This window comes from Oryzias latipes, chromosome 8 (assembly GCF_002234675.1).
Source record: "Oryzias latipes chromosome 8, ASM223467v1".
Classification (NCBI taxonomy): domain Eukaryota; kingdom Metazoa; phylum Chordata; class Actinopteri; order Beloniformes; family Adrianichthyidae; genus Oryzias; species Oryzias latipes.
The window spans coordinates 3,031,290-3,052,186 of NC_019866.2; the positions used below are offsets into that span (position 1 = coordinate 3,031,290).

General features: G+C 41.9%; 2 protein-coding genes across 4 annotated transcripts; both read left to right on the forward strand.

Moving 5' to 3' along the window:
• The first annotated feature begins 4,173 nt into the window (after window positions 1-4,173).
• LOC101166133 (eukaryotic translation initiation factor 3 subunit D) lies at window positions 4,174-11,040 on the forward strand. 2 transcript variants are annotated; one of them, XM_011477778.2, is made up of 17 exons: window positions 4,174-4,309; window positions 4,722-4,838; window positions 5,430-5,555; window positions 5,629-5,674; window positions 5,952-6,088; window positions 6,165-6,250; window positions 6,322-6,394; window positions 6,835-6,956; window positions 7,029-7,161; window positions 7,239-7,386; window positions 7,913-8,043; window positions 8,121-8,206; window positions 8,286-8,415; window positions 9,176-9,318; window positions 9,534-9,726; window positions 9,803-9,902; window positions 10,771-11,040. In XM_011477778.2, exons 1-17 carry the CDS (start codon window positions 4,301-4,303, stop codon window positions 10,782-10,784), a joined length of 1,794 nt encoding a protein of 597 aa, XP_011476080.2. In that variant the 5' UTR covers window positions 4,174-4,300; the 3' UTR covers window positions 10,785-11,040. The 2 variants fall into 2 exon arrangements, with proteins under 2 accessions (XP_011476080.2, XP_023813087.1); XM_023957319.1 differs by having other exon boundaries at window positions 6,844-6,956.
• Window positions 11,041-11,439: 399 nt separating this feature from the next.
• On the forward strand, window positions 11,440-20,198 carry LOC101166384 (eukaryotic translation initiation factor 3 subunit D). 2 transcript variants are annotated; one of them, XM_004071157.3, is made up of 16 exons: window positions 11,440-11,567; window positions 12,636-12,761; window positions 12,836-12,881; window positions 13,328-13,464; window positions 13,541-13,626; window positions 13,698-13,770; window positions 14,438-14,559; window positions 14,632-14,764; window positions 14,842-14,989; window positions 16,553-16,683; window positions 16,761-16,846; window positions 16,912-17,041; window positions 18,520-18,662; window positions 18,832-19,024; window positions 19,101-19,194; window positions 20,094-20,198. In XM_004071157.3, exons 2-16 carry the CDS (start codon window positions 12,639-12,641, stop codon window positions 20,105-20,107), a joined length of 1,659 nt encoding a protein of 552 aa, XP_004071205.1. In that variant the 5' UTR covers window positions 11,440-11,567; window positions 12,636-12,638; the 3' UTR covers window positions 20,108-20,198. The 2 variants fall into 2 exon arrangements, with proteins under 2 accessions (XP_004071205.1, XP_011476082.1); XM_011477780.2 differs by having other exon boundaries at window positions 14,447-14,559.
• Window positions 20,199-20,897: the final 699 nt, after the last annotated feature.

A 20,897-nucleotide genomic window follows, 5' to 3' on the forward strand; every position in this document is an offset into this window, starting at 1 on the left:
TCCGCCGCAGCCCTTTGATTAACCCTCCTAGAAGAAATGCTGACGCTCGCTGGGGTCCTTGAAGGGAGCGGCGGCGCCTGCTCAGTATTCCCCCCATGCAGCAGCAGCTGCCGCCGCCTGTGAGCAAAAGACTCAAGTGTCAGAGAGGCTCGTGATTGGCTGCTGCAGAAATGTGCTGCATGTTTGTGGCGCTCGTGATTAGCTGTGATTATGACAACAGAACCTGAACACTGCAGCTTTGCAGCCTCAGAAATGAAGCTCAGCTCATTTTGTGAGTCTGTTATCAAACTCTAATACCAATAATCACATGGTTGATGCTAAAACTGATTTTATGTTTTGCTCATAAAGTGCATTTAAGGTCATTTAAATGTTTTTGTTTTTAGTGCTTTTGATGCTGTGACCTTCATTCACCAAAGTCAATGAAGTAGAAAAAGCAGCACTTAAGGAATAAAAGAACATTTCACCTTCAGCACTATAAAAAAAATCTAATAGTCTGTCTTCTTTTAAAATGAAATCATGTGGAGACGGCTTTGATGAGCTAGTGGGTTTGAGAAAGTTTAAAATCCTCCTCTGGCAGGCTTTGAAGTGTCTTCACTCCAGACAGAAAAAAGAGACTTTGCTGCTCATCTGCATCCTGGCCCTGTCTGTTTTTAAGAACTGCAGTAAAGAACGGTGGAGGAGGCACTATGGTCAGGGCTGTCCTCCTGTAGATGCTCAGCACAATGGGAGGCTTTGGACGACACCATGTTCCAGCCCACAGGAGACATTTGGTTTCCTGACAGATGGAAGACGTTTCTACGTCTGAAATTTCAGAGTTTTTGTTCAGTTTTCCTTCACGAATGATGTTCATCTCTCTCTCCCATAAGATGAGCCGTTTTTCTTCCCATCAAAGAACACGTGCATCAAGCACAACATAATTCCAGCTTTCAGCCGCACTCACATCCACGTGAAGAGAGCGGATGACGAAGAAACCATCTGCTCTCCGAGCTGCTCCACAAATGATGACTGATGTAAGAGAGCAGCAGCCTGTCACTGATGCAACAGAAACATGCAAGGACCACAGTCAGCCTCTGTGCTTTCTGCAACCCTGAAAGCACAGCTGTTATAAGAGACAGACCTTCAGCATCCTTCTTTACCTGACTTTTACTCTGAAAGTACACATGCATCAATTCATCTGAGCTGATTTAGTCGGATTTCTGCAGCTTCTCTGAACACAAGGTGGAAAATGAAGGTGATGGAGCAGACTAAATACACTCAAGCACATAGGGGTAATGCTGCTCCAACAGACCAGAATGAGATAAATGAGTCTAAGGTTTGAAACTTTATGTAAATTCAGTGATGACACGATATTTCCAAAGCCTTTGACATTTCCTTTTAAATTAAAAACTGCACTCATCATGAAAGCTGATTCCTGCAGCTGCTGCAGAGATGTGAGCGCCTTAACAGGTGAGACAGCTGAGCACCTGCACACACGCTCAGACTGAATGACTGTCAGTGACTCAGGTGTGAGAACATCCTCGAGTGGTTTCCAGAGCTCCTCTCACGTCTGAATTCTGTTTCACTTGCTGGGAAAGAAACATCAGTGCAAGATCCTCCCAGGTTAGGTCACATTTTATAAAAATAAAAACATAAAACTACCAAAGTTCTGAAAAAAATGCAAGCCACTTTTCTTTGCAGTTGAATTTAATTGAGATGGGAGGTTTTTGTAGAAGATATTGCTCGGCTTCGCACTTAAGTTTTATACTAAAAAATGTTAAATGTAAAATTGCTCTATAGTAAAAAAAATAAAAATAAAACAAAAAATAATGATATTATGTAAAACAGTAACAGTATTTGTGTTTTGTTTACTTTAATGCACGGAAGTGTGAACATGGTTGCTTACTGCCCTCCAGTGGCCATTTATGAGAACTACACCATTACTTTATAAATGGATGCGATAGGAGGGCTGAAATATGTGGAAGCGATTATGTAGCATAAATAAAAAGCAAAGTCAAAATCAGAAATGCTTTTTCATTTTCAAAATGAAGCTGCATTTTTTGACTCAAAAATATAATGAAAAAGCAATCCACCAAAATGCTTTTTCATTTCCTTCCTCAACATCGCTTATTCTGTCACTTAATTAAAATGAAAATGAAAATGGTATTTGACATTTCATTTTCAAGACGTTCTCTGGTAAATGTGTAGCATAATTCATGTAGAAATGTCTAATTTGACATTCAAAATGGATTAATAGAAATGCTTTTTAATTTTCAAAATGAAGCTGCATTTTTTGACTCAAAATTAAAAAGAAAAAGCAATACTTCAAAATGCTTTATCATTTTATACTTCAACACAGCTTTTTCTGTCACTTAATTAAATTGATAAATAAAATAGTATTTGACATTTCATTTTCAAAAAGGTCCCTGGTAAATGTGTACCATAATTCATTTAGAAATGTCTAATTTGACAATTAAAATGGATTAACAGAAATGCTTTTTAATTTTCAAAATGTAGCTGAATCTTTTGACTCAAAATTAAAAAGAAAAAGCAATATTTCAAAATGCTTTTTCATTTTATACTTAAAACCGCTTATTCTGTGTCATTATTAAAACGAAAATGCAAAGAGGGGATTGCATTTGCATTTTAACATCCACCCCGCGCACCTTGTCGCAATATTCATTTCTTAAATGCTATAGCAGAGGGGAGGGGGGGCGATGACATCACTGCTCTCTCTGTGTGTCCGGCTGCTGACTGACGCACACACATGCACCAGGAGCAGACTGTGTTAGCGGCAGAGAAGACGGCTTTGTGATGGTTGTGAACTTCTGATGAGTTTCCACAGCTTCTCAGGACTAAGTAGCTGCATGTCCGCCTTCTGCGGTCCTCCTCCTGACGCACACCGGACAGGCTTTTGTTCTTCGGACCGCCAGCTGCCTTCGCACAGCGGAGCGCGAAGCTCCCGACGATCGCTGAAGGCGGAAATGCTGCTGCGATCTGAGAAACCATCATATGAATTTGTGTTTCCAGTGGTGACACACAGAGAAAGCAGTGACGTCATCGCCCCGCCTCCCCTCTGCTATTGCATTTAAGAAATGAATATTGTGACAAGGTGCGCGGGGTGGATGTTAAAATGCAAATGCAATCCCCTCTTTGCATTTTCGTTTTAATTATGACACAGAATAAGCGGTTTTAAGTATAAATTGAAAAAGCATTTTGAAGTATTGCTTTTTCTTTTTAATTTTGAGTCAAAAAATGCAGCTTCATTTTGAAAATTAAAAAGCATTTCTATTAATCCATTTTAATTGTCAAATTAGACATTTCTACATGAATTATGCTACACATTTACCAGAGAACGTCTTGAAAATAAAATGTCAAATACCATTTTCGTTTTAATTTTAATTAAGTGACAGAAAAAACTGTGTTGAGGAAGGAAATGAAAAAGCATTTTGGTGGATTGCTTTTTCATTATATTTTTGAGTCAAAAAATGCAGCTTCATTTTGAAAATGAAAAAGCATTTCTGGTTTTGACTTTGCTTTTTATTTATGCTACAGAATTGCTTCCATAGAAATACGGAGGATTGGGGACATAGAGATAAAAGAAAGAGTGATGAAATATTCTGATTGTAATGTCAGGAGTCTGAATTCTGAGGAAAAATATAGAATTCTGTGAAAAAGTCAGAATTTGTTATTGCCCGTTTTTCCTCTCCATGGCCCAATTCCCCTTCTACACTCAATAAAGTGAGTAGCATTTGGTTATTTATTTCTTTATTTGTACTTTACAATCTTTCACTATACAATTTGATATTTTTCCTAAGCAATCAATGTTTTTTTCTGCCTAAAAACAAAAGACCAGCTGTATTTGTGTGGACACCAGCAGGTAAGACAGCAGTTTGACCTTTTTCAGATGTGAAAACATCACTGCAACCAAAAAGGAGAGTTTTTTTCACCTTTTAAACTACACCTTTACCCCACAAAGTAAATGTGAAAAAATACAGAAAACATGCAAATGCATAAAAACAAGTTTTATTTCGCTTTTTTGTATTACAATAACTTTTGCAATACCAATTACTTAGATTTTACAAAATTTCTCTACCAGAACCGTGCTGTTTCTCTGCCTTCTAGTGGTGAAAAATAAGAACAGCAACTGAAGATCAATTGTGATAAATGCTGAAAATCGAACAATCGAACGAAATTAAAATTAAAATAAAAAACAATGTATCTAGTTTTACATGATCAGCTAAGAATACTGACAACACAGTAACAAAAATAGTCACACGTTTTTGCAAAAAGTTAGTGCTTCACTTGAATTTTACAACACATCATGCTTACAGTAAGTAAAAATGTAAAGTGTTTTTTTTAACTAGTAATCATTCCTTTTGTTTTGAACTACCTTAAATTTGACAATAAAATATATATAAGCATTAAAAAGTGTAACTTTTTTCTCTGTAAAAATGGATTTTTAAACTACATGTGACAGTCAACCATACAATCCAACAAATATTAACTTTAATGTTCACAATTTTATTTTATTTGTTTGTTTATTTCTATTTTAGTCTTTTATTTTTGATGTAACAGTAAAGACAGCTACTTCCGGTTGTCTTTAAAAATTAAACAAAAGATGAATTCTGATAAGAGAAATTTTTCAAAAAACGAAAATTTTAGGGGGAAAACAACTGAGGAGTGAACGGTATGAAATAAAAACGTATTTTTATATTTATTTTCTTGGGATTTTACGACAACAGCTCGCATTATCCGGCAGGAAGAGGTGGAGTTTTTCGGCCCCGTCGAAGCCGGTTGGAACTGAATTTCATCTGGGGAAAAACAGTAAAAACACACACAAAGGAGCATCGGTACACAAGGTGCGCTTTGAAAACAATGTTTGCAGTCGTTTCATAAGCCTGTGATTTTACATTTAACGATTGGTTTTGTAGAAAAACGCTTGAAGCTAGGAACGTGTTTAGCATGGTGGTTAGCTTAGCATTGCTAGCTTAAGGCTACCTGCCACGATGGAGCGTGTTAGCATCCTAGCAAACCCTAAATTTACTGGTGTAAAATGTAGTGGAGCAGACGATAACATAATTGACGCTAAATAATAATTTAACAAAAAAGTTTGAGAAAGGTTGCTTTTAGTATACATTATTTCTGAAATTTGACATTTTTCTTTGTAATTTATTCACATAAGCGTTTTAATATTGTTGAACCTAATAATTTAATAATTTTTTTCTGTAGAAAACAAAGTAGTGCATATATTCCGTTGTTTTGTTGTGGTGGTATCATAATTTAAACTGATTTAATCAGTCTGGGGGGTGAGGAGGTTCAGTCATGCAGGGTGGGGTTCTGCCTGTTATCAAAAACACTGAGATGTGCGAGGACAGGCCAGAAGAGCAACAGTTTGCAGCCTTTACTCAATATTAAGAGTTGGAAACACAATCCCTTTCATCTTTTTTCAGATTATGGCAAAGTTTCAGGCCCCTGTGATCCAGGACAACCCGACTGGATGGGGTCCATGTGCGATTCCAGAGAAGTTTAGAGACATGCCGTATCAGCCGTTCAGCAAAGGAGACCGTCTGGGAAAGGTTTGTCGGCCGGCGACCTCTGACCTCACTGCTCTTTTGGGCGTTTTGTTCCTTCATGTTTTGTGTCCAACAGGTTTCTGACTGGACCGGAGCGACTTACCAAGACAAGAGATACCCAAGTAAGTCAAGTTTTATAGACAAAATGTCTTTTTTTAATTGCCTGGATGGCAAAACTGAGTTAAAAAAATCTATTTTATGAAAGGGATTATCATGTTTAGTTATGTAGGAAGAATTACTTTGATAGATTTGTTTATATCCCTGAAAGAATGCAAAAAGACAGATATGAGGTTTTCCAAAGGTTCACACAAGGTCTGTAAGGAATCTGCAATAAAAATGTAGTTTTATGTGAAACTTTTGAATATTATTAAAGAGAAAAGTCCTCCTACTTGTTTTTAGATCGGTACACGTCCCAATTCGGAGGGGGCAGTGTTTACGCCTACTTCCATGAGGAAAATGAGACCACCTTCCAGCTGGTGGACACGGCGAAGACTCAGAAGACGGCCTACCAGAAGAACCGCATGAGGTTTGCTCAGGTACCGCAGGTTCGAACCCAGACAGCGCCGTTTGACCGTGAAAGCAGAGCAGCAACTCCATCTGCTGTTTCCACAGAGGAACCTCCGCAGGGACAAAGACCGCAGGAACCTGACGCAGTTCAACATGCAGACGCTCCCCAAGAGCGCCAAGCAGAAGGAGAGGTGAGGTCGTCCACAGCGCCTCCTGTCTGTCACTGCTGCTCACAACAGCAACATTCGTCTTTTCTGCTCAGGGATCGAATGCGGCTCCAGAAGAAATTCCAGAAGCAGTTTGGCGTCCGTCAGAAGTGGGACCAGAAATCCCAGGTAGTGAATGATTAATGCCGCGTTTTTATTGAAAATTAAATTTAGCAGTTTCCTGTATTGCATCACATGTTTGAAACTTGGACCTCTCTATTCATTTTTATTATTTAATCATTTATTACATTTTTTCTGATGGGACTTTATGCACACATTAATAATAAACCAAATATCTTTACTAAATTTGAGAACTGAAGCCCTATTTCATAAAATAATAATAATCAAAATCAATTTTTTAAAAGTAAACATTGAAACACGTCATCGTATGTTTTAGTGTTCATGTTTTAACATATAGGTGATGTGAACAGAAGTCATTCAACTGCATGTTACTCCTTGTGTTGCTTTAAAAAAATGAGTGTAAGTTTAAAATATTTACATTTTTTCTGTGGGCTGAAATGTCCTCCAAGTGTACTCGACAACAGTGATTCATAAAACTGGCCTTTCAGGCCCAGCAGAAGCCCAGAGACTCCTCTGTGGAGGTGAGGAGCGACTGGGAGGTGAAGGAGGAGATGGACTTCCCCAGACTGATGAAGATGAGATACATGGAGGTGTCCGACCCCGTTGACATGTAGGTGAACCCGAGCTGCAGCTCCCGCCCGCTCACAGAAAGGTGCTCAGAGGCTGACGTGTTGTTCTGCAGTGAGTGCTGTGGAGCTCTGGAGTACTACGATAAGGCTTTTGACCGCATCACCACCCGCAACGAGAAGCCTCTGAGGAGCATCAAGAGGATTTTCCACACCGTGACCACCACAGACGACCCCGTGATCCGCAAGGTGGCGCCTCCTCACCCACCCAGAAGCTGGCGTTTGTCCGAACCCGTCCTGAAGTCTCCTCCCTTCTGTCTCTGCAGCTGGCAAAGACTCAGGGGAACGTCTTTGCCACCGACGCCATCTTGGCCACTTTGATGTGCTGCACGCGCTCAGTCAACTCCTGGGACATCATTGTGCAGAGAGTGGGCAACAAGCTGTTCTTTGACAAGAGAGACAACTCTGACTTTGGTGAGTCTGCTAGATCTGAGCAGCTCTGCTCCGTTCCAGAACTTATTTGATGGTTCAGATGAGAAACAATAGTTTGCTGCTTCAAAAAAAAACGTGTATGATTTTGATCACGGGAGAAAAGTCACTTTAAACCAGCAGAGAATCATAAAAATCTCAGTGAAACTAACTGCTGCTCCTCCTCACTGACATTAGTGAGAGTTGGGGTCTGGAGGTGGAAATCTTCTTTGGGGGGTCGCGGCTGTTTGCAGCATCTCTGATTGCACAGAGGATGTTTGATTGGCGGTTCTGCATGTCAATCAAGTGACATACTTTACTGTGAGGTTGCTGATTGGCTGATAGAATTTTTTTTTCATGGTCTGCTGTGGATGTATTGAGTCTGTCAGTTTCCTAACAGAGGAAATCTTCTTGCAGAATTACGTTTTAGTCACGCTTGAGCCTCCAGAAAGGTTGAAATGTGAGCTATGAGATGAACTTTTATCTTTTTATTCAAATTTAAAATCCCGTTTTAATTTTTTTTCTTGGTCAGATCTGTTAACGGTGAGCGAGACGGCTAACGAGCCCCCCCAAGACGAGGGCAACTCCTTCAACTCTCCCCGTAATCTGGCCATGGAGGCGACCTACATCAACCACAACTTCAGCCAGCAGTGTTTACGCATGGTGAGAAGCCCCGCCCCCCGGTCAGCAGGCGAAGCGTTTCCCTCTCAGGTCGTCACCTTTGTGTTGGTGTCTCTCAGAGGGGCGAGCGTTACAAGTTTCCAAACCCCAACCCGTTCGTGGAGGAGGACATGGACAAGAGCGAGGTGGCGTCTGTGGCCTACAGGTATGACAGCTGCACGAGCGCGCACGTGGACGCGGTCACGTGGACGCGGTCACGCCAACAGCTGACGTCTGTCATTCAGGTATCGTCACTGGAAGCTGGGAGACGACATCGACCTGATCGTCCGCTGTGAACACGACGGAGTGATGACCGGCGCCAACGGAGAGGTGTCCTTCATCAACATCAAGACCCTGAACGAGTGGGACTCCAGGGTGAGCAGACGGCTTCTGACTCTTCTAGTGCTCCAAAGCGCTGCAGCAGAACCAGGACGGACCCCAGACCAACACCAGAACCGTTTCAGTTTTTTAACACCGGACATTTTGCAGAAGTCTGAGTAACACACAGTCTTCTACAAACTGTAACTCCTAATCTGTTAACGCGATCAACGAGAATCAGCTGCTTCTGATGTGTAGAAAAGTGGCTTTTATGAAAAGATGCTTTTCTGTGCATCAGAATCTGCTGGAAATGCCTAAACCGTTGAAGAGTTATGGATGCTGACAGAATGTCAACATGCAAAGCAGACGTATGTGACCTGCAGCTCAGGAGTCACATGTGGCTCTAAGACACACCTGAGTTCAACTGAGAGAAAGTCTCTTCCTTCATTTCTTCACGTTTGTCTGTGCTTCACATTCAGGAAGCTGAATCTGATGTTCAGAATCCGTCATGAAACGCTTTTTTTTTACTTTTGGAAACGTTCAGGTTGTTGATTTAAACTTTGATCCTTCTCTGTGGTCTTGGATCCTCTTTAGGGTCATTCCCTGTAGAGCGTTTGCTAAACAGAAGGATCAACCCAAATGAATGATCTTCCTTTCAAACAAAATCTACATATCGTCTTTTTTTGAGAAGGTCACCCAGACTAAACTGCTTCTATCTGCTTTTTGTTTTGGATTTGAACCCATTTTTCTGACCTCTGTTACCTCTCATGATGCTACTGCTGCACTCACAGTCCCTTCTGGCTTCTTGTCCCGTCAGTACTGTAACGGAGTGGACTGGCGTCAGAAGCTGGACTCTCAGAGAGGAGCCGTGCTGGCCACTGAGCTGAAGAACAACAGCTACAAACTGGCCCGCTGGACCTGCTGCGCCATGCTGGCCGGATCCGAGTATCTGAAACTGGGGTGAGTTCTGAGACAAAGCGGATGTTCTGAGGGTTCAGGATTTGATTCTGAATTGATGGGATTCAGTCAGAAACTCTAGATTTCAGCCGCTCTCTGCAGAAGAATCAGATTTAGAGGGAAGAAGATGATTTGAAGACTTCAATGTTCCTCAGTTTGTGACACAGAATGGATTATTTTAGCAAAGTTTGGGCCTCTGATCACCGTGTTCTCCTCAGGTACGTGTCCCGTTACCACCTGAAGGACTCGGCTCGTCACGTCATCCTGGGAACCCAGCACTTCAAACCCAACGAGTTCGCCAGCCAGATCAACCTGAGCATGGAGAACGCCTGGGGGATCCTGCGCTGCGTCGTCGACATCTGCCGCAAGCTGGACGAGGGCAAATACCTGATCCTCAAAGACCCCAACAAGGTGAGGCTGCGGGCTCAGACCAGGAGGGGCGGGGCTTCAGGCCGCTGGACTCACACGCTCTCCTTCCTGTGAACAGCAAGTGATCCGGGTCTACAGCCTACCTGATGGGACGTTCAGCTCCGATGAAGAGGAGGAGGAAGAAGAAGATGAAGAGGACGTGGAAGAAGAAGAAGAAGGTGGGGTTGAATTTTCTAGGTTTTGGTTCTTTTAGGTTTTTTTAATTCTTCTTCCAATTTTTTTGAGAAATATTGACTCTGATTGATGAGATCTAAACTATTAAAAGCATAAATGTTAAACTTATCTTTGAATTTTTGACAAAAAGACAGACGTTTTGAGTTTATTGCCTGAACATTTGCTGACGGATGTAAACAGACTATCCTTTACTTTTGCTGTCATTGAAAACCCCTAAATATCCTCTGTAGATTCCAAAAGGAGTGAATGCAGTTATATGCAGTGGTTGGGAGATATCCAGACTTAGAAATGGCCGCCAGTCAGGAGGATAAAAAGAACAGAAAACGACTTGTTTACCTCAAAGATGGGTTAAATACCCACTTCGATCATTTTTTGATCCATTTTCAAAGTGTTCCTGGTGGTCTTTTAGCTATGAATATGCCATTTTTAAGTAAAATAAAAAACCTGTGTCATTTTCTAGGACATTGTTTCTGCAGAGCAGCAGGAGTTCATTAGACATGTGCAGCTGAGTTGTGGGTGGCACTGTTGATGCAGAGCTACCCCTCACCGTTTTTCCCCTCCCTATTGTTAAGAGCTCTCTGTTTACACCCTCTGAATATGTCCATCATAAAAATGCTACAAGAACATGTTAAAAACACACTATTTTCATCAGTGATGCTAGTAGTTTCGTGTTTCAATGAGAACTTCTTTATGAAAAAATATTTTAAAATCTTTTTAAATCCAGTTTTGTGCGACCAAAGCTCTGTAGAGCTTTCAAAGTTAAAATGATCTAATGTTCAGGAATGCAATCCTAATTGAATTTGAGCTTTTTTCTATAACTTTGGACCTCTCACTTTATTCTTGTTGTTTTAGACGAGGAGAATTGACTTCAGCGACCAAAGCAGCCTTGAATCTGGGAACTCCTGCAGGCTTTCCATAAAGAAAACCGCTTTTGATGGGATCCAAACGCACCTCACAGCTTCCTCTGTTACTTTAACCCAGGTTTTTGTTTTTACCGTAATGTTTCTGGTTTAAACATTACGGTCTTCATGTTTCCATAGCGCTTTGTCATCTCTAGATAAGCTTTTGAACTTTCTCTGTATGAAAAAAGAACTTAACAAATAAAGCTGCTTCGTCTTTACAGCTTCTTGTATTCTTTTATTTTGATAAAGAAATATTCCTTGTTCAAAACAAAAGTTTAAAAAATATTTTATCTAAAGTCTTATTTGGGTTTGGAGAATAGATGTTTACTCTGGTTGGTTTTTTTTTTTTTTTTTTTTTTTTTTTGTGTAAATTATTAATTTAACAATCATAACATAAATGTGACCCAAAGACCCTAACCCCAATAGTTTTGTCGTCCTCTAGTGGAATCAGAGTGGAACTGTTATTTTCTACTGTCAAGTTGGACGGTGTAACTTCCGGTTAGTGTCAAAGCTAAAAAAAAAAAAAAAGTTTTGATAAAAATAAATATCAAGTGAATTATAGTGAGATGGAAGTCAGAAAAGAATCAATTTGATGTTAATGTTTGTTTTTTAAAGAATTGTACTACGTTCGATATTACGACAGTTCTCTTACGTAGTACGGCAGAAAGGTTGTTGCCGAACGGCACTTTTGCAGCTGGGACGAACTTCATTTATACAGTTCATCGCTCCAAAAGTGTTTCACGAACGGTGAGCGCTCAGTCATGTGTATATTTTTGTGTTAGACACAATTTCCTTTACTGGCATGACGTTTGGATCAGTAGAAAATAATTTGTAGGCGTTTAAAGGCTAGTAGTGTGTTTACCTTAGCTTTGCTAGCATGGCCTTAGCGTGTTAGCATTATCTGCACTTAAACGCGAAACTGCGACGACACGCCATCTCACAGTCAGTTGAACTTTCCTTAGTTTGTTATAAAATCACTGCACGATGTCGAAATGGAAGCTGGATTTCGTTTATATTGGCAATTCCTTCATGTTAGTTCGTTTTACTAAGCTAACATAGCTAACATTTGCCGGTGAGTTGTCTCAATGTCTGTCTCGTAAAAAAAATGTCCACATCGTTTCTCCACCACAGACTATAGAAAAAGTTCAATAAACTTTTAACGTTTCTCACCCCTTATGTTTAAGTTTCAAGTTCTCAAAGCGGTTTTAGTGATGCTTTATAAGAATGAAGTAAATTCGGCCTATTTGTTAGTAAACTTTATAAATTAAATCAGCCTTTATTTTGAAGGATGTTTACAGAAGCAGCCTTAAGAACCAAAAATAATGCCATTTAAAATCTGACATCCAGACATCTACACTTGAAATTTATTATCTATATATATTTACAGGCTTGTATTTAAAAGAAACGGAAAAAATGTCTAAGCAGGATCTGAAATGATAGCTGTCTGTTACTGTTTGTGTGATTCACTGAGACCGTAGTTTCTCTTTTGTGCAAATATTAGAATAATTTGCTTAAGCTTTAGTCTGTCTTAGCACGCCCAGTCTGTGGTAACGTTTTGTATTGCAGTCTCAAGTGTTTGTTGCAATTAAGGAATTCATGACAAAACCCAGAATTTCAAAATAAAAGGGTGGAGTTTCACCCATAAAGGGTCTGTGATGACGAGCCCACTGCGCAAGCTGATCAGTGCCTTTCAGAGCTCTGCTGGAGACATCTGTGCTGTCACGTCCTGAGACCCTGTGAACACGCAGCGGATAAAACTGGATTTGTATCGGCTGTACTATGAATGTTTGACCCTTTTCTTTGCTTTGAACTCAGGTCATGGCAAAGTTTCAGGCCCCTGTGATCCAGGACAACCCGTCCGGATGGGGACCGTGTGCCGTCCCCGAGAAGTTTAAAGACATGCCGTATCAGCCGTTTAGCAAAGGAGACCGTCTGGGAAAGGTTGCTTGTGTCACATGGGTGCAAGTTAAAGCTTCCGAATGGAGCCTCATGTTTGTGTGTGTCGTGTCTGACAGGTGGCTGACTGGACCGGAGCGACTTACCAAGACAAGAGATACACAAGTCAGTGGGGTTTATGTCGACCTCTGTTGATGGAACTGCTAAATAAGAATTTGTTGGGAACCCCATATTTAGGTTTCCTTCAAACGTAAAGTCTTAGAAAATTTAGTTACATTTAAAAGCTGATTATCCTCCTGGCCTTAGGGGCCACCCTCTCTGGCTGTGTGGCTCCTACACGACCTTCACTTTCCCTTTGGCCCTTGCCACCCTGGTCAAAGCCGCATGTTAGAAAAACGTTTTCATGAATTTCATGTTTAAATCGAGCAGCGAGATCGAGACTGGCCACTGTAGGAACATATTTAAACTTATTTGTTAGATTTAAAAATTCATATAATCCTGATATAAATGGGAGTTCATCAAATGAGAACAGATATTTCTTTTAAAAACTTTCAGAAAATATATTTTTCTCTTTTTGTTCTAAAATCTTTGTTCTGTTTTCGTTTCTCTAGATAAATACTCGTCTCAGTTCGGCGGCGGCAGTCACTACGCCTACTTTCACGAGGAGGACGAGACGAGCTTCCAGCTGGTGGACACTGCGAAGACTCAGAAGACGGCCTACCAGAAGAACCGCATGAGGTTTGCTCAGGTACCGCAGGTTTGAACCCAGACAGCGCCGTTTGACCGTGAAGGCAGAGCAGCAACTCCATCTGCTGTTTCCACAGAGGAACCTCCGCAGGGACAAAGACCGCAGGAACCTGACGCAGTTCAACATGCAGACGCTCCCCAAGAGCGCCAAGCAGAAGGAGAGGTGAGGTCGTCCACAGCGCCTCCTGTCTGTCACTGCTGCTCACAACAGCAACATTCGTCTTTTCTGCTCAGGGATCGAATGCGGCTCCAGAAGAAATTCCAGAAGCAGTTTGGCGTCCGTCAGAAGTGGGACCAGAAATCCCAGGTAGTTAATTCACCAAAAAAAGATGCAATTAAAGCTTTTTTATTCAAATGACAGTGAGAAAAATTTAGATTTGTTGATCCAAATTCTGCCTATAATCTGCTGGAAATGCAGATCTTTAGGTGACTGTTATTGATGAGCACAGCCACTAGATGATGTCACACAACCTCCACTCTGAGGTTTTCAGTCTAAAACCTGTGTTCCAAGGACATTTCAGTTTTCTGATGTTATTATTATTATTCTTTTAAAAATCGGTAGATTCTGCAAACATTTAAAATAAATAATTGACCGTTTATGAACATTTTCAGCACTCTTCATTTTTTTCCTGCAGATTTCCAAACTAGAAAAAGCACAAATTACGATGGTTTGTTTTTATTCTCTGCATTTTTGTGTCTAAAACACATTAAGTTAACCTCCAGCTGCAGAAATGCAGAAAACAAATTCCACAAATGTATTTAGTCTGAACTCCACGACCCCTTCTATCATTGAATAAGATGCATTTGTCATTACAAAAAACAGGATGCCCAATTAATAAGTGTTAAAATGGTTAAAACCAGAAAAAATCAGGAGTAAACATCCATCCTTGCTTCTTTCATATTTATTTTTATTCTTTTCTGGATCTGCATCTCTGGGGTTTCTGCTGACGTGTCTCTCTGTCTGTGGCGTTCAGGCCCAGCAGAAGCCCAGAGACTCCTCTGTGGAGGTGAGGAGCGACTGGGAGGTGAAGGAGGAGATGGACTTCCCCAGACTGATGAAGATGAGATACATGGAGGTGTCCGACCCCGTTGACATGTAGGTGAACCCGAGCTGCAGCTCCCGCCCGCTCACAGAAAGGTGCTCAGAGGCTGACGTGTTGTTCTGCAGCGAGTGCTGTGGAGCTCTGGAGTACTACGATAAGGCTTTTGACCGCATCACCACCCGCAACGAGAAGCCTCTGAGGAGCATCAAGAGGATTTTCCACACCGTGACCACCACAGACGACCCCGTGATCCGCAAGGTGGCGCCTCCTCACCCACCCAGAAGCTGGCGTTTGTCCGAACCCGTCCTGAAGTCTCCTCCCTTCTGTCTCTGCAGCTGGCAAAGACTCAGGGGAACGTCTTTGCCACCGACGCCATCTTGGCCACTTTGATGTGCTGCACGCGCTCAGTCAACTCCTGGGACATCATTGTGCAGAGAGTGGGCAACAAGCTGTTCTTTGACAAGAGAGACAACTCTGACTTTGGTGAGTCTGCCCTAAAAATATATATTCATGGAGCAGATTTCTATTTGAAAAACAAAAATCTATTCGTCCGTTTGACACCAAAGAACAGGAGGTGTGGTTGCTGTGGTTCTGTTGTCGGGCCGTTCTGCTGCCTGCAAAGATGTTCCTCAAACCAAGAAGAGTTTTCTTGGTGTCAAATGACAGGTTTCCTTTAATCAGGAAAAACAGACTAAAGTATAATTGATTTCGTGACAAATGTCTTCTTCACACAGCAACAAGGGAGTCTTACTGTTGGCTAAATTCTCTTGGATTAAGTCGAATTAAAATAAAACTCTTTGTATCGTAAACAAGCTGTGATTTGGAGGAGGCGTCCCATCCAGCTTCAGCACAGATGTGACAGGAGTTTTTTAGTGGAGGTGCAGCCGGGGAACGAGCCTCCATGATGTTTAGGGATGGGTACCGTTTGGATTTTATCCTGTCCTGAACTGGTTCTTTTGTTAACGGTTCTGGTGCCTAAACTGTGCTTCATAAATGAAAAACATGCCAGCATTGACCAAAACCGTTTAAGCATGACAAAGCAGTGTGACAGGGAGAGCTTGAATGTTCCTAAGATGTTTTATGTCCTTCCTTCTGACAGTCTGCTCTGCAGGGAAGTAAACAGGTATTTCACCTCTCATCGCCATGACGACCGTCTGTTTTCTGAGCTTTGTACGCCTGATTACTCTGATAAATCAGGTTTCTGAATTCGAATCTTTCGCTCTGAAGTGCAGACAAACTTTCGCTTTTGCTTTGTTATATTGACTGAAGCTCCGCCCACTCATAATCGCTGCAAAGGTTAAACAATTGGCTAGGATTGTACAGTAAAAATGAATAGAATAAAAATGATTGATGTCTGCAACGAAACACCAGAATCATCCCTTCAGGGTTCGCCACAGCGAATCAGCTTTCACAGATTCTCACAGGTGGTTTTGGCAGAGATTTTTACGCCACATGGCCATCCTGACACACCCCTGTATTTGATCGGGGGGCTCAGACATGCAGACATTACCCAAGGAGCCTCAATGGATGAAGCTCATGGCGGCCGTGGGAATCCAAGCCTGGTTTCCCACGTGCCAATCCTGCGCCTTACAAACAGAGCCATGCTTCCAGCACTAATTATGTTCAAATATAGCAGGCATGAATGAACTCAGGTCTGAAAATCAACAATTCAGTTTTCACCATGAAGCAGAAATTCCTCGGTTCTCTCAGCACCACAGCCTCACCGCTGCAGCAGCTCCGACCCGTTTGGTCTGAAGCTGGAATGAAGCTGCAAGTGAGGCATTCCCAAATCATGGAATGTCATAACAGTTTTAAATGTTTTCTTGATCAGATTTGTTAACCGTTGGCTTATGAGCCCCCCTCCTTTACTTCTGAGGTTTAAATCTTTTTTTTTTTTTAAGCTGTAGAGTCTGTCAGATTCCTGACAGAGGAAATCTTGTAGAATTACGTTTTAGTGATGCTTGAGCCTCCAAAAAGGTTGAAATGTGAGCTATAAGATGAACTTTTATCTTTTTATTCAAATTAAAATCCCGTTTTCTTGGTCAGATCTGTTAACGGTGAGCGAGACGGCTAACGAGCCCCCCCAGGACGAGGGCAACTCCTTCAACTCTCCCCGTAATCTGGCCATGGAGGCGACCTACATCAACCACAACTTCAGCCAGCAGTGTTTACGCATGGTGAGAAGCCCCGCCCCCCGGTCAGCAGGCGAAGCGTTTCCCTCTCAGGTCGTCACCTTTGTGTTGGTGTCTCTCAGAGGGGCGAGCGTTACAAGTTTCCAAACCCCAACCCGTTCGTGGAGGAGGACATGGACAAGAGCGAGGTGGCGTCTGTGGCCTACAGGTATGAAGGCTGCACGAGCGCGCACGTGGACGCGGTCACGCCAACAGCTGACGTCTGTCATTCAGGTATCGTCACTGGAAGCTGGGAGACGACATCGACCTGATCGTCCGCTGTGAACACGACGGAGTGATGACCGGCGCCAACGGAGAGGTGTCCTTCATCAACATCAAGACCCTGAACGAGTGGGACTCCAGGGTGAGCAGACGGCTTCTGACTCTTCTAGTGCTCCAAAGCGCTGCAGCAGAACCAGGACGGATCCCAGACCAACACCAGAACCGTTTCAATCCTTTAACGCCGGAGATGTCGCCATCAAAGTCAGGAAACTGGCTCTGAAGGGGAAGATGTGTGACTGCTGGTGTGTTCTAGTTTTATCTGCTTTTGGGTTAAATTAGGGCTGAGTTTACGCCCCGTACTGAATTAACGCCTTTGGGTCTAACTTTGTTTGTTTTTTGTTTTTAGGTAGAGAGAGAGCGAGACAGAGGGCTTTATTAATCCCCAAGGGCAAATGGGTTAAAACAGCTCTCCAGCAACAACAGATAAAAGACATGACAGTTAATAAACAGTGTGCCAAACAATAAATCAAATAATAAATTCATTAAAAGGTGACTATGAGACAGGTACCTCCCTAAGGTTGAGAGCATCCACTCTGATTTAAAAGCTTTATAGCATTGAGACGATAAAACCACGCCCAGATGTTTGCATTTAAAAACTGGAGGACAGGATGTTTGTGTGTAAAATAATGTATTTTGCTTTCTGAACCGCCTGCAGAGGAGTTCAAGCTCTTCTGTTGAATGCCAGTGACTTTAACGATGTTACTGAGCCTGTTTCTGTCTTTAACAGACAGGCCTCCAAAAGGAAAACGTCTAAAGGCTCTCACTAAAAGATGGAGAAAACATCCGGGGAGATTTAGTTACAAACCTTAAAAGAGGCCGGCCGTCTCAGCAGGTGTGATCTTTGTTGGCGTCGTTTCATTATGGATTCTGTATGTCAGATTTGAGGGCAGAGTCAAATACAGGGCCTAAATACTTGCAGGGTTCAACGTCTTTAACCTTCCGCCCGTGAATTGAGCTCAAACTATAGTTCCTCCTAAATCAAACCACTGATTTTTCATTTGAATCCTAACATTTATTATATTTCATTTTTTTCATCGTTGGCACCTTAATGCAGACCGGCTCTTTGCTTTGTCTCCATCTTCGATGTTCTTTGATTTACGGTGATTTACTCTGCGCTGTCGTAGAAAGGAAGGAACATATTTGATCTAAAGAAAGAAATATTCCATCCATCCATGTTTTGAACCCACTGAATCTCATCCCAACAAACCGCTTGTTGGGATGAGAAATAGTAGTAAAGATTTAAATGTGATCAAACTCTTTTCTTCTAATATTTAGTGTTTAAGAAAATTAGAAATTGATTTAACTGATGAGGTGTTCTCTCTCTCTTTGCGAATTTGTTACACTTTCTTTATGTGGCTCGTCCAGCTGGCAACAGAAATGCTGGAAAACACGCAGAACCTTCCATTAACCCTTTGACCAATCCTCTTTCTCCTTACTTCTGAAAAACATTCATTCATTTTGCAGTCAGGCATGCAATTATTACTACCGGTAATTCAAATTTCATTTGTTGCTTAGCGTTCATTGAACTATTTTTCCCCTTCTGGCTTCTTGTCCCGTCAGTACTGTAACGGAGTGGACTGGCGTCAGAAGCTGGACTCTCAGAGAGGAGCCGTTCTGGCCACCGAGCTGAAGAACAACAGCTACAAACTGGCCCGCTGGACCTGCTGCGCCATGCTGGCCGGATCCGAGTATCTGAAACTGGGGTGAGTTCTGAGACAAAGCGGATGTTCTGAGGGTTCAGGATTTGATTCTGAATTGATGGGATTCAGTCAGAAACTCTAGATTTCAGCCGCTCTCTGCAGAAGAATCAGATTTAGAGGGAAGTAGATGATTTGAAGACTTGATCCTCATTGATCACCGTGTTCTCTTCAGGTACGTGTCCCGTTACCATGCGAAGGACTCGGCTCGCCACGTCATCCTGGGAACCCAGCACTTCAAACCCAACGAGTTCGCCAGCCAGATCAACCTGAGCATGGAGAACGCCTGGGGGATCCTGCGCTGCGTCGTCGACATCTGCCGCAAGCTGGACGAGGGCAAATACCTGATCCTCAAAGACCCCAACAAGGTGAGGCTGCGGGCTCAGACCAGGAGGGGCGGGGCTTCAGGCCGCTGGACTCACACGCTCTCCTTCCTGTGAACAGCAAGTGATCCGGGTCTACAGCCTACCTGATGGGACGTTCAGCTCCGATGAAGAGGAGGAGGAAGAAGAAGATGAAGAGGACGAAGAAGAAGAAGGTAGATTTTAAGGACACTTCACAATAATAACTGTTACTTTACTGGCAGATTTAAACAAGTAAGCTAGTTAGGGATTTAAATAATTAATAGATTAAACACATTAATACTGACTAAACTATGAGCCCTTTTTATTTTTACTGTTAACTGTTTTCTTCAAAGTCCCACTCTGATCATCTTTTGCTGTATTTCCTAAGTGTTCCCAGTAGGCCTGCACTGTTGCTTCTCTTTCAGCTTTTCCCATCAAGGGTATCGTTATCACGATTTCAAGCTGTGTAATACACGTATCGCATAAGTCTGCGAAGATTGGTTACCTTAAATGTGCAAAAATAATCTTATGGCAGCTTGAAGTATTTAACCAATCAAATGAACCCCTTTGATGTTTGATGTCCGCCTCCTATTTCTTCATGTATTGGAAGTTGTATCGTCATCGTAAAGATTTTTAATTTTCCTCTCTGCAAGTCATAGATATCCATTCTACTCTGTTACTCTGTTAACATCAAGATTACACCCAAAAAGCACTAAGATTCTTTAAGCTTAACCCTTGTGCTATCCTATGGGGTCCAGATGACCCGCCCTTACATTGACATGTTCTCCCTACCACGACAAAGGTGGATAAAGGTGGAAAGATTTCATGTAATCCATGGACACCAGTGAAGATCACAAATAATTGAAGGATAAAGGTTCTAGTGGGTCTAGATGACCCAACTCCCAATGTTAAAGTGCCTAGGATAGCACAAGGGTTAATACTAGCTCCTGCTAGAGCATCTTTAAGTCTGGAAAATAATGTAGACATAACAGTCCAACAAGGAATGAAATATCACATAACCGGTACTTCTGAATTACAGACAGTTCAATTTGTCTGAAATTTTCGTTAAAAACATTTTCTGTTGTCATTTCAGATGAGGAAAACTGAAACACTTCAGCGGCCAAATGAGTCTTCAATGAATGAAAATGAAAGATGTCCTTTAAGCAATTAATAAAGGAAAATAATTTAAAAAAACCCATTTGATGCCTCATTGTGTTTCTGTAAATGGACGGTTCTGCTCCTTCAAAGATTACTACCTCAGCATCAAATCAGTAATAATGTCAGGAAGATAACGTCAAACAACCACTCTCTAAAGTGGAATGTGCCTATATGATCCAGCAATACCTTGTTCTTTAGTTTCTAGTGATTGATGTACTGTGGAGAAGTGGTTAGCACCCTTGCCTTACAGCAACAAGGCCCCTGGTTCAAGTCCCTTTCTGTGTGGAGTTTGCATGTTCTCCCTGGTCATGCGTAGGTTTTCTCTGTGGACTCCGGCTTCCTCCCACTGTCCAAAAACATACTTAATAGCTAAACTGGTTACTCTAAACTGTCCCTAGGAATAAATGGGTGTGTGATTTTTGTGACACACCATCCCTTAACCCTTGTGCTATCCCATGACCCCTACCTTACATTGAAGTGTTCTCCCTACCATGATAAAGGTGGAAAGATTTCATGTAATCCATGGACACCAGTGAAGATCACAAATCACTGAAGAAAAAAGGTTCAGAGCACTGTCTAGTGGGTCTAGATGACCCAACTCCCAATGTTAAAGTGCCTAGGATAGCACAAGGGATAAGACAATCAAGAATCAGCTAACTTATATTGATTGGGTAAACATTTCACAACCATAAATGGTTACATACTGGAGCGAAGCTGCTTTTCTGTGCTTCAAAACCAG

What these genes read in the sequence shown, in the direction of transcription:
- LOC101166133 (XM_011477778.2), top strand. An exon ending in AAGGAGCATCGGTACACAAG is followed by an intron (nt 4,839 to 5,429) that starts GTGCGCTTTGAA and finishes ATCTTTTTTCAG; the next exon opens with ATTATGGCAAAGTTTCAGGC. An exon ending in GAGAGACAACTCTGACTTTG is followed by an intron (nt 7,387 to 7,912) that starts GTGAGTCTGCTA and finishes TTTCTTGGTCAG; the next exon opens with ATCTGTTAACGGTGAGCGAG.
- LOC101166384 (XM_004071157.3), top strand. Translation starts at nt 12,639, where the DNA reads ATGGCAAAGTTTCAGGCCCCTGTGATCCAGGACAACCCGTCCGGATGG. An exon ending in ACCGCATGAGGTTTGCTCAG is followed by an intron (nt 13,465 to 13,540) that starts GTACCGCAGGTT and finishes CTGTTTCCACAG; the next exon opens with AGGAACCTCCGCAGGGACAA. An exon ending in GTGTCCGACCCCGTTGACAT is followed by an intron (nt 14,560 to 14,631) that starts GTAGGTGAACCC and finishes GTTGTTCTGCAG; the next exon opens with CGAGTGCTGTGGAGCTCTGG.